This window comes from Oryctolagus cuniculus, chromosome 3 (assembly GCF_964237555.1).
Source record: "Oryctolagus cuniculus chromosome 3, mOryCun1.1, whole genome shotgun sequence".
Classification (NCBI taxonomy): Eukaryota; Metazoa; Chordata; class Mammalia; order Lagomorpha; family Leporidae; genus Oryctolagus; species Oryctolagus cuniculus.
In genome coordinates, this window is record NC_091434.1 from 37262118 (window position 1) to 37277596 (window position 15479).

The window sequence follows — 15479 nt, forward strand, 5'->3', positions numbered from 1 at the left end:
AGTGAATCCGGGTGCTTATCTCTGATGCAGGAAAGAATTCAAAGAGAAGCTGTAGATCACATTTGTGGAGGAACAAGATTTACTAGAGAAACAAAAAGTACATACTCAAAGGTGGTAGGGCAGGCTCTAGGGTGAGCTGTATCCCCTTATGTGGTCTGGACGAATAGGGGGTGGTGGTACTGAATATAACCTTGAACGAGTTGGAGGTATTCTTGTAGAACCTGCCAACCGGGTCCACTCACACAAAACACAGAAAGCCAATCCCTGCCATCAAGGTGGTAGAGAAAGGAGTTTATTGCAAAGCGCAGAGAAGGAGCTGGGCAGCTATCGCTTAATTCCTGGGCTCCCGGAGCAGCTACGGTGAAGGTTCTTAGAGACTGAAACTGGGGCTGAGAGGTGCGTGATGCACTCACGTCCAAGTTCCTGGATGGTCAGTGATGCTCATGACCTCTCTATGGTTGGGCCCTGACGCCGGGCTCTTTAGGGAATTTATGATGACCAGGTAGGTTGGTCTGGGGGTTATGTGCAGGTGGACCTGGAATTCCCCTAAACAAACCCCTGTGGCCAACACTGGCCATTAAGGTCCTATCTATTGGAGAAGCAAATGGCTTCCTGGGTCCGATGATTAGAGCCTTGTGAGGCCAATTGTATCACTCTGTCAGTTCCGTGAATTCCTTTTGATAAAGGATAGACAAGGACACCTTGGGCTAAGGGAAATAGAGAGGCTGGGTGGTGCTTTATATTATAGGGGTTTGGCTTCAGTGCTACTTTGGGTGGAGTTTTCCACACAAGGGCTGGGATTTCCAGGAATTTGGTGACTGCTCAATTTCTGGCCTTTTTAGGAAGTCTCAGAAGTGTCATGGCATCAAGTACATGATGGGTGTGAGTCATGGTGATTCTACTATAACGATATTGTATTAGGCCATGGGCCACCACGGGGATGCCATCAGCAGCCGTGTTAGATATTTCCAGCCAGCACTGGTTCTGGGTGGTGGCTTTGCTGCAGTAGGGATTTTGGGTTGCTGACCACGGAATGAGTCTTAGAGGCATTCCTGGGGGAGGGGAGGGTATGGTCACGTATTTCCTCCAGCTCTTTTTCTGATCTTACCTATAACAGAGCTGGGAGCTGGAGCAAGGATTGAACCCAAATATTCTTCTTTTTTTAATTTAACGATTTACTTTTACTTATTTGAAAGAGATACAGAGAGAAGTAGAGACAGAGAAAGGTCTCCCCAAATGGCCACAATGGCCAGAGCTGAGCCGATCTGAAGCCAAGAAACTAGGAACTTCCTCCGGGTCTCCCTTGTGGGTGCGGGGGCCTGAGGACCTGGGCTGTCCTCTGCTGCTTTCCCAGGTGCATCAGCAGGGAGCTGAGTAGGAGGTGCAGCGGCTGGTGCTGCAGCCCAGGCCCATAACCTGCTGTGCTACAGCCACGGCCCCAAACCCAAATATCCGGATGTGGAGTGCTGCCATCTTAACCCGCATCTGAACCACTGGGTCAGACTCCCACCCCTCCCCCACCATCAGTGCTTCTGAGAGCATCTTTAGGCTTGACTTTCTCCATACTGTGTTACAACGGAAGTTGGTTCCTCTGGGAAGAGAGCAGGAGCTGTGAGTTTTCTGTCTGCTTTGTTCCCCAAGGACAGTCTCTGAATCAGGGCATGAACTGGAACTGGGGGCAATGGCATGCTTTTCTCTGAGCGACATTGTTCCTCTAGGAGCTGCGAGCCAGGTGAGAGAGGTGACAATACACTGAGGCCTGGCACTTCTTCAGGACACTGCTACCTCAGAGGCAGGGTCAAGTGAACGAGGCCCAGAATCCCGAGTATACCATACCCGCCTTCCAGCACACGAGTGGGGTCAGGGAGCCTCCGCCTCTTTATAAATTTTTTAAAATTTACTTATTTTTCTTGAACATCAGAGAGACTGACCCACAAAGAGATCTCCCACCTGCTGGTTCACTCCCCAGATGCTCACAACAGCTAGGGGCTGGGCCAGTCTGAAGCCAGGAGCCGGGAACTCAATCTAGCTCTCCCATGGGGGCGGCAAGGACCCAAGTGGGCCATTATCTGCTGCCTCGCAGGGTGTGTGTTAGTTAGCAGGAAGCTGGATTGGAAGTGGAGGAGCTGGGACTCGCACCAGGCTTTCTGATATGGGGTGCAGGTGTCCTTCCCAGAGCATCTGGCACTGCAGTCACTTGGGACTTAGTCTCAGCAGGATGTGGTACGTGGGGGCAGGATGTGAGGATGGCAGCGAGCCACTCCGGGGAAAGTAGCCCTTGGCTGAGAGCTGGCAGGAGGGAGCCCTGTGTCACCAGCTGCACCAGGCTCAGGCGGCATTGCCACCTTGCTGTCTAGGGAGGAGGGAAGAAGGGAGTGGTTCTCAGTCCAAATACTGCAGGCACTGTGCCTCCTGGATTCTAGTAGATTTGCTGGCAAACGTTTCTTCATGTGCTGTATGTCATCGGGACTACTTGCAGACTTTAAATGCTTGTTTTCTCAAGAAAATAAATTGCACCTGTTACTTAGGGATGCAGGTTCCTAGAGCTCCCCACTCTGTCATGCCAGAAGTCCCTGCCTTTCATTTTCACTGATAATGGGGTTCTAGCACTGTGATTTTTCCTCTGCTCATTGCTTATTTATGATTATATTTCATAGAGTTTGTTTACTTTTCAACTAAAAATTTATGGATACAAAAGCCTTTTGGTTTTTGGTTTACTTGTTAAATTATTTTAGTTTCTTGCATTGTAATCAGATCATGTCATTGATAATATTTCTACTTGAAGAACTCACTGATTTTTTTTGTCTTAGAATTGCCAAAATTTTTTTTTGACAGGCAGAGTTAGACAGTGAGAGAGAGAGACAGAGAGAAAGGTATTCCTTTTTTCCATTGGTTCACCTCCCAAATGGCCGCTATGGCCAGCGTGCTACAGCCAGCGCGATGCGTCGATCCGAAGCCAGGAGCCAAGTGCTTCTTCCTGGTCTCCCATGCGGGTGCAGGGCCCAAGCTCTTGGGCCATCCTCCACTGCCTTCCCAAGCCACAGCAGAGAGCTGGCCTGAAAGAGGAGCAACCGAGACAGAACCGGCACCCCAACCGGGATTAGAACCCAGGGTGCTGGTGCCGCAGGTGGAGGATTAGCCTAGTGAGCCATGGTGCCGGCCAGAATTGCCAATTTTTAATAAATTTTCAATGTGTGCTTGAGAAGCTTTTGTTTCTATTGTCAGGGTTTGTGAATATCCAAAATAACTACTTACTAATATGCTGTTTAGATATTTTCTATTTTTTCTTTTGTCCTGTTGACCTGCTTTCTACTAGTATCTGTCTATCTATTTCCTAGCATCTCTGTCATTTCTGTCCATTGTTTTGGAGTGTTTTTTTTTTTTTTTAAGAATTTATTTATTTATTTGAAAGGCAGAGTTACAGAGAGGCAGAGGCAGAGGGAGAGAGAGGTCTTCCATCCACTGGTTCACTCCCCAGATGGCTGCAACAGCCAGAGCTGCGCCAGTCTGAAGCCAGGAGCCAGGAGTTCTTCTGGGTCTCCTGTGTAGGTGCAGGGGCCCAAGGACTTGGGCCATCTTCTACTGCTTTCCCAGGTCATAGCAGAGAGCTGGATCGGAAGAGGAGCAGCCAGGACTTGAACTGGCACCCATATGGGATGCCGGCATGGCAGGCAGCGGCTGTACCTCTATGCCACAGCGCCAGCCCCTGTCCATTATTTTGTAAATAGATCTTCATAACTACTATATCTTCATTGGGAAATATGGCTGTTTTGATCTAAATCCTGTCCTAGAGATAAGGTTCACATAAGCTTCCAATCAGTTTTGTTGTTCACTAACAATTATGTTAATGGAGTACAGAAGCATTTGATTTGTCCTACATTCTACTCTCACGACCTTAAAAAGAACAAAGCCTTTCTGTTTTTATTTTCACTAAGCAGTTGCAAAAGATCTTCCTGTGGATTCACTGGAAGGAGAAGATTTTGAGAAGGAGTTCTCATTCCTGAACAGCATCCTGAGCCCCAGCCCCTCGGGCACGGGTGAATCCCCCCCGGAGGGCCAGACGGCCTCTGGGAGCCCCCGTGCCAGCCGCGCGCCCCCGGAGTCTCCCGTGGGGCCCGAGCCTCTCGCCCACGCGTCACAGTTCCTCCCCTCCCAGCTCTTTGACCTTGGCCTCCATGCTGCGGGAGCGTTCAACAGTGAGTATCTATGCAACACTTGGATGGACGGGCCTGATTTTATCCTGGGAGGGACAAGTGTGTGCTTGTTGATGCTGGGATCAACAAGGAGTTCAGTTTTAACTTCAGTACTACTGGATCAAATCTGCTGTCACATCCACCAACTGGGGGAAAAACCAACTATCATTGCCACTGGAATCTCTCCACCGGCCTTAAACAAGGGCTGCTTGCTGCCGCCTCCACCCAACCCCACGCTTCCTTCATTGACTTTCCCTGGTGTCAGGTTTAAAACACCTCCACCTGCTAGGTTACTGAAACACTCAGGCTCCCTTCCTGTGGGCCCGGAGTTGACAAGAAGAGAAAGGGCATCTCCCAAGGCTGGTTCGGGGCGGCCTCACGGGCAGGGACGGAGGGAAGAAGCCCTGGGCAAGGGTTTCCCTCCCTCAGCGCCTCTGCTGTTCCAGCCTGTGCCCAGCCCTGCACCTTGGAAGCCTTGTTGTTCCCCACACCCACATCGCTTACTGAGTCCCGTGAATTCCGTCTGGGAAACGCGGCTTCTGGCCTGTTCCTCCTCTCCGCCGCCACACCCGGAGCCGTAGGACCCTCAGTAGGTGTCCTGGGTTGCTGCGAGAGAGCTCCTAACGGGGCTCCAGTGCCCAGTTCAGCCTCCGCTCTACCTCCCGAGTTCTGTCTCCAAGAAGCAGATCCTGAAGTCAGCTCCTTGCTTACATTTTAAAAAAAAAACGAAGCACCGTGGGCTCCAGGATAAAACCTGCCAGGCCGGCCTGTCCCCCTTCCCTGCGCTGTCCAGTGCTCAGATCCCGCGGAGACGTCTCTGTTGAGTGGCTTTCTCTTGCTGTGTGCCCCGCTGGAACCCCAGCACCAGATTCCCAGTCCTTGAAGCCTCCCACAGCGCCTCCCAGCTACCGGGCCTTCTCCTCCTCTGGCCTTCCCCAGAGCTGCGGCTCGTCTGCTTTCATGGCTGTTACAGTCCTAGTTTATCCTGCCTGTATCCCTGCCCTGCGTCCCCTAGATTTTAACCTCTGAAAATGCCTTTTTGGCACACAGCAGTATCTCAGTGCACGATAGCTCTGTAGTACGTGCGTGCTTTATCTGCAAGCATGCCAACGCCATGATCTGCGCGGTGATTCATCTTTGTGCTTCCATGACAGCAACATAAAGTTGACTCAATAAATAAATATCAGTTAAATAATCAGCCAGATTTGTTGAATAGCTTAAATGAACGGACAGTAGTATTTAATAGAGGCACCCCATTTAGGATCATTCAGCTGCTTTTCTATGGTGAAATTTTAGAAAACACTTCTTTAAAATTATTTTATTTGAAAGCAGAGTTACAGAGGGAGGGAGGGAGGGAGGGAGGGGGGGGGGAGAGAGGGAGAGAGAGAGATCTTCCATCTGCTGGTTTATTCACCAAATGCCCACCACAGCCAGGGCTGGGCCAGGCCAAAGCCAGGAGCCTGGAACTCCTTCCAGGTCTGCCATGTGGGTACAGGGATCCAAGCACTTGGGCCATCTTGGGCTGCTTCCCAAGGCACGTTAGCAGGGAGCTAGATCAGAAGTGCAGCCGCCAGGACTCAAACCAGTGCCCAAATGGGATGCTAGTGTTGCAGGCATGGCTTGCCCACTGCACCCCACACTGACCCTGAAGACCCTTCCTCTGTAACAGCGTATCAGCAATGCAGTAGTTACACAGACTTACTTCTCTTTCTCCTCAACTTGCTCCCTCTCCAGCAGCACTGGGCTTCCTGTTTCTGGCAATACAGTATCAACAGTATTTTTTCACCACTCGGGTCCCTGCCCGCAGGATACTCACTTTAAGAGCCGAGGCACGTGGGAAGCCAGTGTGTGAGTGGCTTGCTGAGCGCTGTCAGGCAGTGTAAACAGTTGAGAGGGAACCGAAATCTGTCGACCTGCCTCCTAGTACAGGGCCGGGCTCCACAGACCTTTCCTCTGTGTCCACCCTTTTGTCCTGTGACATAGACCAGAAAAGTGAGCTTCTTTAAGAGTCAAAAGAGGGCCGGCGCCGTGGCTCACTAGGCTAATCCTCCGCCTAGCGGCGCCAGCACACTGGGTTCTAGTCCCAGTCGGGGCGCCGGATTCTGTCCCGGTTGCCCCTCTTCCAGTCCAGCTCTCTGCTGTGGCCCGGGAGTGCAGTGGAGGATGGCCCAGGTGCTTGGGCCCTGCACCCCATGGGAGACCAGGAGAAGCACCTGGCTCCTGCCATCGGATCAGCACGGTGTGCCGGCCGCAGTGGCCATTGGAGGGTGAACCAACGGCAAAGGAAGACCTTTCTCTCTGTCTCTCTCTCTCTCACTGTCCACTCTGCCTGTCAAAAAAAAAAAAAAAAAAAAAAAGGTCAAAAGATTTGAATTCCAGGAACCCATGTGTGTAGTCTGCGACGACAGAACAGACTAATGTATAATCGAGAGAGGTTCATTCGGCTCACAGTTCTGGATGCTGGGAGCCCATGAGCTCAGCTCCCAGCCTTTGGACTGCGTCATCCACGGCCAAAGGTAGCGGCAAGCAGGCGCTGGAAAGGCTGGGGGCTGAACACCCCTTGGGTCAGGGTCCCGCCGTCACAGCAGCAGTCTGTGACGTGGGCCTCCCGCCAAGTCCAGCCAAGTCACACGGCCAAGAAGGCAAATGCATTTCACCCTGGGTTTGGAAGGGACATTCAAACCAGGGCACCAATCGTACCGGGGCCTCAGACACCCTCTTCTGTACGAGGAAAGGGTTACACAGGATGATCTAAGTTCCTTTCTAGTGCTGCTTCTTACTTATGGCATAAATGGTTTTTCATGTGTTCCCATAATTCTTTACATACTGTTTTGTCATGTATATACTACACTCTACTTAATTCCTACTTTATTATTTTATTACAGATAATGCTGCTATAAACATCATCATCATACATGTACTTTCTGCTTTGGTTAAATTATTTTCTTGAAATAAACTTCTAGGAATGAGATTACCAAGTCCAAGGATACAAACATACTTATAGGTTCCAGCACTTTAATTCTCAGGCCTTTTCCTGATTCCTTAGCCCTTCTCTTTCTATATTTCTCCATTTTCATCTGCTTTGTTTTTTGAAAAGGACACAATTTCAGTTTAAAAATCTATTTTTGAGATCTTAGTAAAAATAAGAATGGGAATAGGAGAGGTAAGATGGGTGGAAGGGAGGGTGGCAGGGTGGGAATAATCACTGTGTTCCTAAAATTGTATATATGAAATGCATGAAGTTTGTATACCTTAAATAAAAGTTTTCTAGGTAAAAAAATAGATTTAAAAATAAATATTTTCATTTTTATTTGAAAGGCAGAAACATATGCACACACAGATCTTCCATTCATTGGTTCACTTTTCAAATGCCTACAATAGCCAGGGCTGAACCAGGACAAAGCCAAGAGTCTGAAACTCCATCCAGGTCTCCCACGTGGGTGGCAAGAACCCAAGTACTTGAGCCATCACCTGCTGCTTTCTCAGGGCACCTTAGCAGGAAGCTAAATTGGGAGCAGAGGTGGGGCTCAACCAACCATTCGGATATGGTACGCAGGCATGGCAAGTGGCATCCTAACTACTGCTCTAGACACCTGCCCTGCAATTTTCCTTTTTAATATTTATTGCAAAGGCACTCTGAAAAATATTCCAAAGTCTAACCTCTTACTGGGATAAAACTTAATGACTGAATAAAACACATAAATACACATTTTCAGATGAAATTTCAGATAAATTCTTGTATACTACAGAATCAAAGACCACAGGACTTATGTTTTTACATTTTCTTGTTTTCCTGGTGCTACTTCTTATCTGATTAGCAATGGATAACTCTTACTTCCCTCTCCCAAGGCTGGGTCCAAGAGCGATCAGAACTTCCTCATTTACACGGTGATAACCAGCCAGTGCCTTCACAGAGTCCAAAGAAATTAACAAGATGTAAGTATTTAATTAATATATTTTTTAGAGATTATTTATTTGAAAGGTAGAGTTTTACACACACACACAGAGAGAGAGAGAGAGAGAGAATCTTCCATCCACTGGTTCACTCCTTAAATGGCCACAACAGCCAGCAGTAGGCCAGGCCGAAGTGAGAAACCTGGAACTCCATCATCTGGGTCTCTGACATGGGTGGCAGGGGCCCAAGTCCTCGGGCCACCTTCTGCTGCTTTCGGAGGCACATTAGCAGGGAGCTGGATCAGAAGTAGAGCAGCCAGGACTCCGACTGGCGCTCACATGGGATGCTGGCATTGCAGGCTGTGGCTTAACCCACTGTGCCACAACACCAACCCCATATTCATTTATATTCTTTGCCATCACATTGAGGATCTATTTTACCTAATCATAGTATGGTGATGAAAATCAGGAAATGAACATTGTATAGTCCCATTATCTAATCTCTAGATCCTCAGATTTTGTTGATTATCCCACTAATGCCTTTTATAACAAAAGAGAGAATGCTTTCTGTTTTTGCTAGGCCAGGACCCAGCCCAGGGTCAGACACTGCATTTGGTCGCCAAGTCCTTTGAACATGGAGTTGTTCCCCAATCTGATTCACAGGATGCTGACTTGTTTGCAGTGTGCAGGTCACTTATTTTGAGGGCCATCCTTGATTATGTTTCTCTGATTTCTCATATTCGGTGCAGGCTGCATGTGCCTTGGCGGGGCTGGCAACGCAGAAATGTCAGTTGTATCAGGATATCATGATGCGTATTTTGTCCCATTGCTGGGGGTGTCTGACCATTTGGCTAAAGTGGTGTTTTTCTAATTCAGCATCAATTAATACTTCTTTCATGAAACATTGCTATGGTTGTTGACAAAAGTGATTATCTGTTTCCTCATTCCTCCTACATTTATACATTAGCATCCTACTATGTGGATAAGCTTCTCCTTGTCCCATTTACTTATTCATCGCTATCACTGTAGACTCCTGGAATCTGATTTTTTTCCTTCCAGTATTTTGAGGTAAGTCAATAAGGGACTCTCTAGGGCTAGAGGTTTAGCCTCATGGTTAAGATGCCCACACCCCACCTTATTTTGCATGGGTTCCATTCCTGGCTCCAGCTCCTAACTCCAGATCCTACTAAGGCAGCAGTTATGGCTCAAGTAGTGGATTCCTCTCACAAGAGTCGGCAGCCTGGAGTGTGTCCGCAGCTCTTGGCCGTGGTCCAGCCCAGTCCTAGCTACTTGCAGGCATTTGGGAAATGAACCAGCAGATGGGTGCTCCCCCCTTTCTTTCAAATAAATTTACAAAAATGAATCCAAGCAAATCAGCAGTTCACATTGGCAGGTTGAGAACAAGAGCCATTCCTAAGGGATTTAGACTACTTATATTTTTTAAAAAATCCGGTCTGGACACCGGATTCTGTCCTGGTTGGCCCTCTTCCAGGCCAGCTCTCTGCTGTGGCCCGGGAGTGCAGTGGAGGATGGCCCAAGTGCTTGGGCCCTGCACCCGCATGGGAGACTATAAAGTAACTAAATTTCAGAAATGAGTACATAAAAGCAGATCATTTGGGAAGGGTGCTATTTACCTATAATCTTTGAGGTTGATTTTGGGAGGAAAAATGGGGGAAAAAAAGAAAGCTACAATAAAACTAAACCAAAATTCTGAGCAACTTTAAAATTCATTAGGTTCTGCCCTTCACCAGGCATCAAGGAAAGACGAATTAAAAGCAAAATGCGACACTAATACCCACCTCCAAGAAGGGCTAAAATGAAGGGGGAGGGCAGAGAGTGAATATATTTCACGCGGTGACAGGGATGTGGGAGGACCAGAAACTCATACATCACTTGTGGGAGTGTAAATTGGTAGTACCATTTGGAGCTGTTACCCAGTTTGTACTAAAAGTGAACATTTGTATACCCACAAGTGAGCAAGCAGTTCCACTTCTAAGTACACACCTAGCAGAACAGCTCAAAACATGGTTTCTATCAGTGTTCCATGGGGTGCTGTGAGCAGTCATTGGAAGGGCTTATTCAATAAGAGGAACTTCTAGAGAATGGTCAGCTTCTATTTAGTTTTTCTTTCTTTCTTTATATGAAAGGCCAAGTGACAGAGAGAGGGAAAGAGAGAGACACATCTACTGTCTACTTATTCACTCCTGAAGTGCCCACAGTGGTCAGGGATGGATCAGGCTAAAGCCAGGAGCCAGGAGCTCCATCTGGGTCTCCACGGGAGAGGCAGGGACCCAAGTGTGTGGACCATTATTTGCTGCCTCCCAGGCACTCCTGATATGGGACATGGGCACCCCGAGCTGCAGCTCAATCCACCAAGCCTCAATAGTGGCGTGGCCATGTTCTTGATGCTGGTATCTTCCATGCACACCTTCACTTCATGAAAGTTAATTTCAGGTATTTGACCTCTTTTTCTTTATGTATATCTCACAAAATTCAGTTTCTATTTGCTGTCCTCCGAGTCTCTGGAAGTCGTCAAAGTATACACAAAGAGAACCCTCATTTAGAAAATGTAACAAAGATCTTCATTTTACATTGAGACTCATGAGAACAGAACCATTCCACAATTTGCATAATGCTGTACAATTTTTACATACTCATTAGAGCCCCTCAACCACCTGTCCTGGTTGGTGCTTGGCATATTATTTTATCTTTTTTTCTGATTTTTATGTTACTGTAATATTAATACAGAGAACAGATTCAATATAGTTCATAGAGACAATTCTAAGAATATTATGATATTCCCTTCCCTCCCCTCCCGTTTCTTTTTTTTTTTTTTTTAAGATTTTTTAAATTTATTTGAAAGGCAGAGTTAGAGAAAGAGAGAAAAACAGAGATAGACCTTCTATCTGCTGATTCATTTCCCAATGGCCACATTGGCTTGGGCTCGGCCAGGCCGAAGCCAGGAGCTTGGGTCCCTGCCACCCACATGGGAGAGCCGGATGAAGCTCCTGGACACTTTCCCAGGCCATTAGCAGGGAGCTAGATGGGAAGTAGAGCAGCCAGGACTTGAACCAGTGCCCATGTGGGATGTTGGCATCACAGGCAGTGGCCTAATCCACTGTGCCACAGTGCCAGCCCCTCTTTTTTAGTTTTTGAGATAACATACTTTTAATTAACGTTGTAGTCAAGGGCTTAATACTGCACTAAATAAAGAGATCAACAAGTAAAAAGAAAAAAGACACGAGTTGAGTGGTAATCTAGGCCAGGGCCATACACAGCAATGAAGTGGAAAGATATACAGTATAGCCATATACTATAAGTTTTAAAATAATCACAGATCATTAAAACTTTAGTTTTACTTTAGTTTAGTAGGACAACTTTTTTTTTTTTTTTTTTTTTTTTTTTGGCAGGCAGAGTGGACAGTGAGAGAGAGAGAGAGAGAGAAAGGTCTTCCTTTGCCGTTGGTTCACCCTCCAATGGCCGCCGCGGCCGGCGCACCACACTGATCCGATGGCAGGAGCCAGGTGCTTTTCCTGGTCTCCCATGGGGTGCAGGGCCCAAGCACTTGGGCCATCCTCCACTGCACTCCCAGGCCATAGCAGAGTTGGCCTGGAAGAGGGGCAACCCAGGACAGAATCCGGCGCCCCGACCGGGACTAGAACCCGGTGTGCTGGCGCCGCAAGGCGGAGGATTAGCCTATTGAGCCATGGCGCCAGCCTAGGACAACATTGTTAACCACTGGTATAAAAAGAAGTTTGACAAAACTATATTTGCAGCAATACTGATACACACAGGTCTTTTTCTTTTCAAATCTTAGCTCCCACGTACAAGGGAGAACACGTGGTATTTGTCTTTCTGTATCCAGCTTATTTCACTCAACATGACATCCTCCAGTTGCGTCCATTTTGAGCAAATGGTAGAATTTTATTTTTTAATAGCTGAATAATATTTGTGAATATATACCACATTTTCTTTATCCATTCACCTGATGAAGGACACCCCAGTTGAGTCCATATTTTGGCTACTGTGAGCAGTGCTGATATGAGCATGGTGGTGCAGGTGTCTCTGATACGTTATATTCAAGTCTTTTGGGTCTATACCCAGTAGTGGGTTACTGGATCATGTGGCCAGTCTATTTCTAGTTTTTTAAGAAATCTCCACACTGTTTTGCACAGTGGCTGCACTAATTTGCTGTCCCACCAACAATGTGTAAGTGTTCCCCGTAAAACATCCTCTCTAGCATTTGTTTCTCTTTTTGGATTTTAGCTATTCTCATGGAGTGAAGTGATACCTACATTGTGGTTTTGATTTGTATTTTCCTGGTGGCTAATGATGTTGAGCTTTATTGATTTATTATTTGAAAGAGTTACAGAGAAAGGGAGACAGAGACAGATCTTTCATCCACTGGTTCACTCCCCAGATGGTCACAACAGCCAGGGCTGGGCCAGGCTGAAGCCAGGAGCTTCATCCAGATCTCCTGTGTGGGTGGCAGGGGCCCAAGAACTTGGACCATCTTTGCTGCTTTTCCCAGCCCATTACCAGGAAGCTGGATTAGAAGTGGAGCAGCTGGGACTCGAACCCAGTGCCCTATGGGATACTGGCATTGTAGGTAGCACCTTTACCCACTATTACACAATGCCAGCCTCCATTTTTTTTTCTTATTTTTGTTGGTCATATGTATTTCTTCTTTTGAGAACTGTCTATTGAGGTCTCTTGCCCATTTCTTATTTGGACTGGTTGTTGTTGAGTTTTTAAAGTTGCTGATATCTTCAGGATCTTAATCCTTTGTTGGATAGGTAGCCTGCAAATATTTTTCCCATTCTGTTGGCTGTCTCTGTACGCTAGTAATCATTTCCTTTGTTGTGCAGAAACTTCTGAGTTTGATACAATCCCAATTGTTTAGTTTTGCACTTGTTGCCTGTACTTTGGGGGTCTTACCCATGAAGTTATCGTCTACATCAACGTCTTAGAGTGTTTCCCCTGCATTTTCTTCCAGCAACTTCAGTCTCAGGTATTAGATTTGCATCTTTGATCCATCTTGATTTGATTTTCACATATGGTGAGAAATATTCCAGCATAACTATTAATGGCCACCTCCTAGTCTTTTGAAAATTTAATTGAACATATTTATGGGGTACAGTGTGATAATTTGATACATGTATTCCATGTGTAATGATCAATAGTTAGAATTTCCATCTTAAACATTTTTAAAACAATTTTTGATAAATCAATAATTGTACACATTTATGGGGCACAGTGTTACAATCCAATGCATGCGTACCTTGTGCACTGATAAGATCAAGGTGATTACGATTTCCCTCCCCTTATACTCTGTGTTTGGAGCCTTTGACCTCCTCTCCTACTTATTCATAAAATATATAATAGGTTGTGCTCATTCCCTTTGGATCTTTACTGACAGGATAGGGGGATCATACGGTAGATGCATTTTTAGTTTTTGAAGAACCATCATTTTATTCTCTGTAATGGCTAAACTCATTTATATTCCCACAAGTAGTGTGCAAGAGTTACCTTTCTCCACATGGTTGTCAGCATTTGTCATGTTTTATCTTTTTGGTAATGGCTATTCTAACTGGAAATAATTCAGTGTGGTTTTGATTGGTATTCCCCGGAATACTAGTGATGGTGAACATTTTCTCATAAATTTGTTGGCCATTTCAGTTTCTCCTATTGAGAAAGATCTATTCATATTATCTACCTACTTTTAAATTGCTTTTCTGTTACTGAGTTTTGAATTCAAGATTTTCTAAGTATTAATCTTGTCAGATGACAAACTTTTTCTCCCATTCTGTAGTTTGTTTTCACTCTCTTGTGTCCTCTGCCGTGCAGAAGCTTTTATTTTGCTATAACCCCATTTGTCTTTTTGTTGCCTATGCTTTTGGAATCTCATCCCCCAAAATTTCGTGTGACATGTTTCTCGTGTGTGTGTGTGTGTGTGTGTGTGTCTGCGCTTTGCGTCTTCCAATTGGGTCTCTGATCCATTATGAATTGATTTTTGTATAGGGTGAGAGGTGGGGTCAAGGCTCATTCTTCCACATATGAAAATCCAGTTTTCCCAACAGACCTTAAAAGCCCAGGAAACACACAAAAATGGACAAACGGGATTTCATCAAATTAAACAACTTCTGCACAGCAAAGCAAAGACTCGGCAGAGTAAAAGGCCAACCTGCAGAATGGGAGAAGCCATCTGCAGCTGATGCATCTGCCAAGGGGTTAACATTGGGGAACATGCAGCCTGCCAGGTCCAGTGCAGCACAGCCCTGTCGCTGTGGGCTACCTGCTGCTCACACGGACTTACACCCTCAGGCCACTGTGGCCAGACACAGGCAGTGCTGGCAGAGGACATGCCCAGTCAGCTACGCCCACCAGTCTCCACCTGGCACCGGAGCAAGTCTTAGGGGCTCCATCCACAGCACGAGCCAGAGGCCAGGGACTGTAAGGATCTGACCCTGAGTTCCAAGGTGCAGCCTGTGCTCACTTTGGTACCCGACTCTTAATTGGCTGTAGACTTGTTTCTTGCTGTCCGCCCACGGTTGGTGGCGGTGAAGGCAGTCCCCGGCTACCCAGGTGGACACTAAGCTAGCTTGCACTTGAGAACCCTGCACTCCTGTCTTGTGGGTGTGTACCAGGTTGATGCAGGCTGAAACGGGATTCCGAACTCCAGAGTGCATGGCAGGTCTCTGACGCTGGAGCCGGTCTAGGGGCCGCACCTGTGAGTGCTGCTCTGGGCATGGAGACCTCTGAGCTTTGGTGCTGGGCCTCACCACAGCAGATCCAGCAGAGCTCCAAGGCAAAGTCCTCAGCTCACTCGCGTAGCACACTCCTCGGCAGCTGGAGTCTGCTCTTCTGAGGTTGGCAGTGGTAGGACAGGCCGTCCTGCAGCTGCTTGGCCAAGGTGTCAAGGGCTCAGTCTGCAAGGTGTTGGTCTGGGGGCAGGGGCAGGGGGGCCCTGTCCAAACTTGAGCGTCACTAGAGTAAGCCCATACCAGGGTTCAAGTCTGTGCTTGATTCCTGACTTGGCAATCTGGCCTTGCAGCTTTTAGAACTCTGGCTTGGCGATTTCATTTTGACAGCCTGAGTATAAGGTGTCGCAGTGAGGCTCTTTCCGGGCCACGAGTACTTGGGGTTGTCCGGGCCTCCTGTACCGGGATGTCCATGCTACTCCTGAGATTGGAGAAGTAGTCGGCTGTTATTTCGTAAGTTTTCTATGTCTTTCACCTTTTCTTCCCCTTCTAGAATTCCCAAAACTCAGATCTTTGTTCACTTAATGGTGTCTCCAAAGTTTCACTGCTACCTTCATTAAACACTTTTTCCCATTTTTGTCTGACTAGGTTATATCAAAAGATCCATCTTCAAATTGTTTTTTTTTTTTTT

At 47.0% G+C, this 15479-nt stretch overlaps 1 protein-coding gene across 10 annotated transcripts in view; it reads left to right on the top strand.

The window, feature by feature from the left end:
* Positions 1 to 15479, top strand: part of ICA1L (islet cell autoantigen 1 like) — a 94788-nt gene that overhangs the window by 73070 nt on the left and 6239 nt on the right. For 8 of the 10 annotated variants that reach the window (XM_070070361.1, XM_070070365.1, XM_070070363.1 and 5 more), the window contains 2 exons: positions 3936 to 4196; positions 8043 to 8129. In XM_070070361.1, coding sequence (XP_069926462.1) covers positions 3936 to 4196; positions 8043 to 8129 — 348 coding nt within the window. The remainder of the gene's footprint in view (positions 1 to 3935; positions 4197 to 8042; positions 8130 to 15479) is intronic. The other 2 variants (XM_070070366.1, XM_070070367.1) reach the window with 2 other exon arrangements.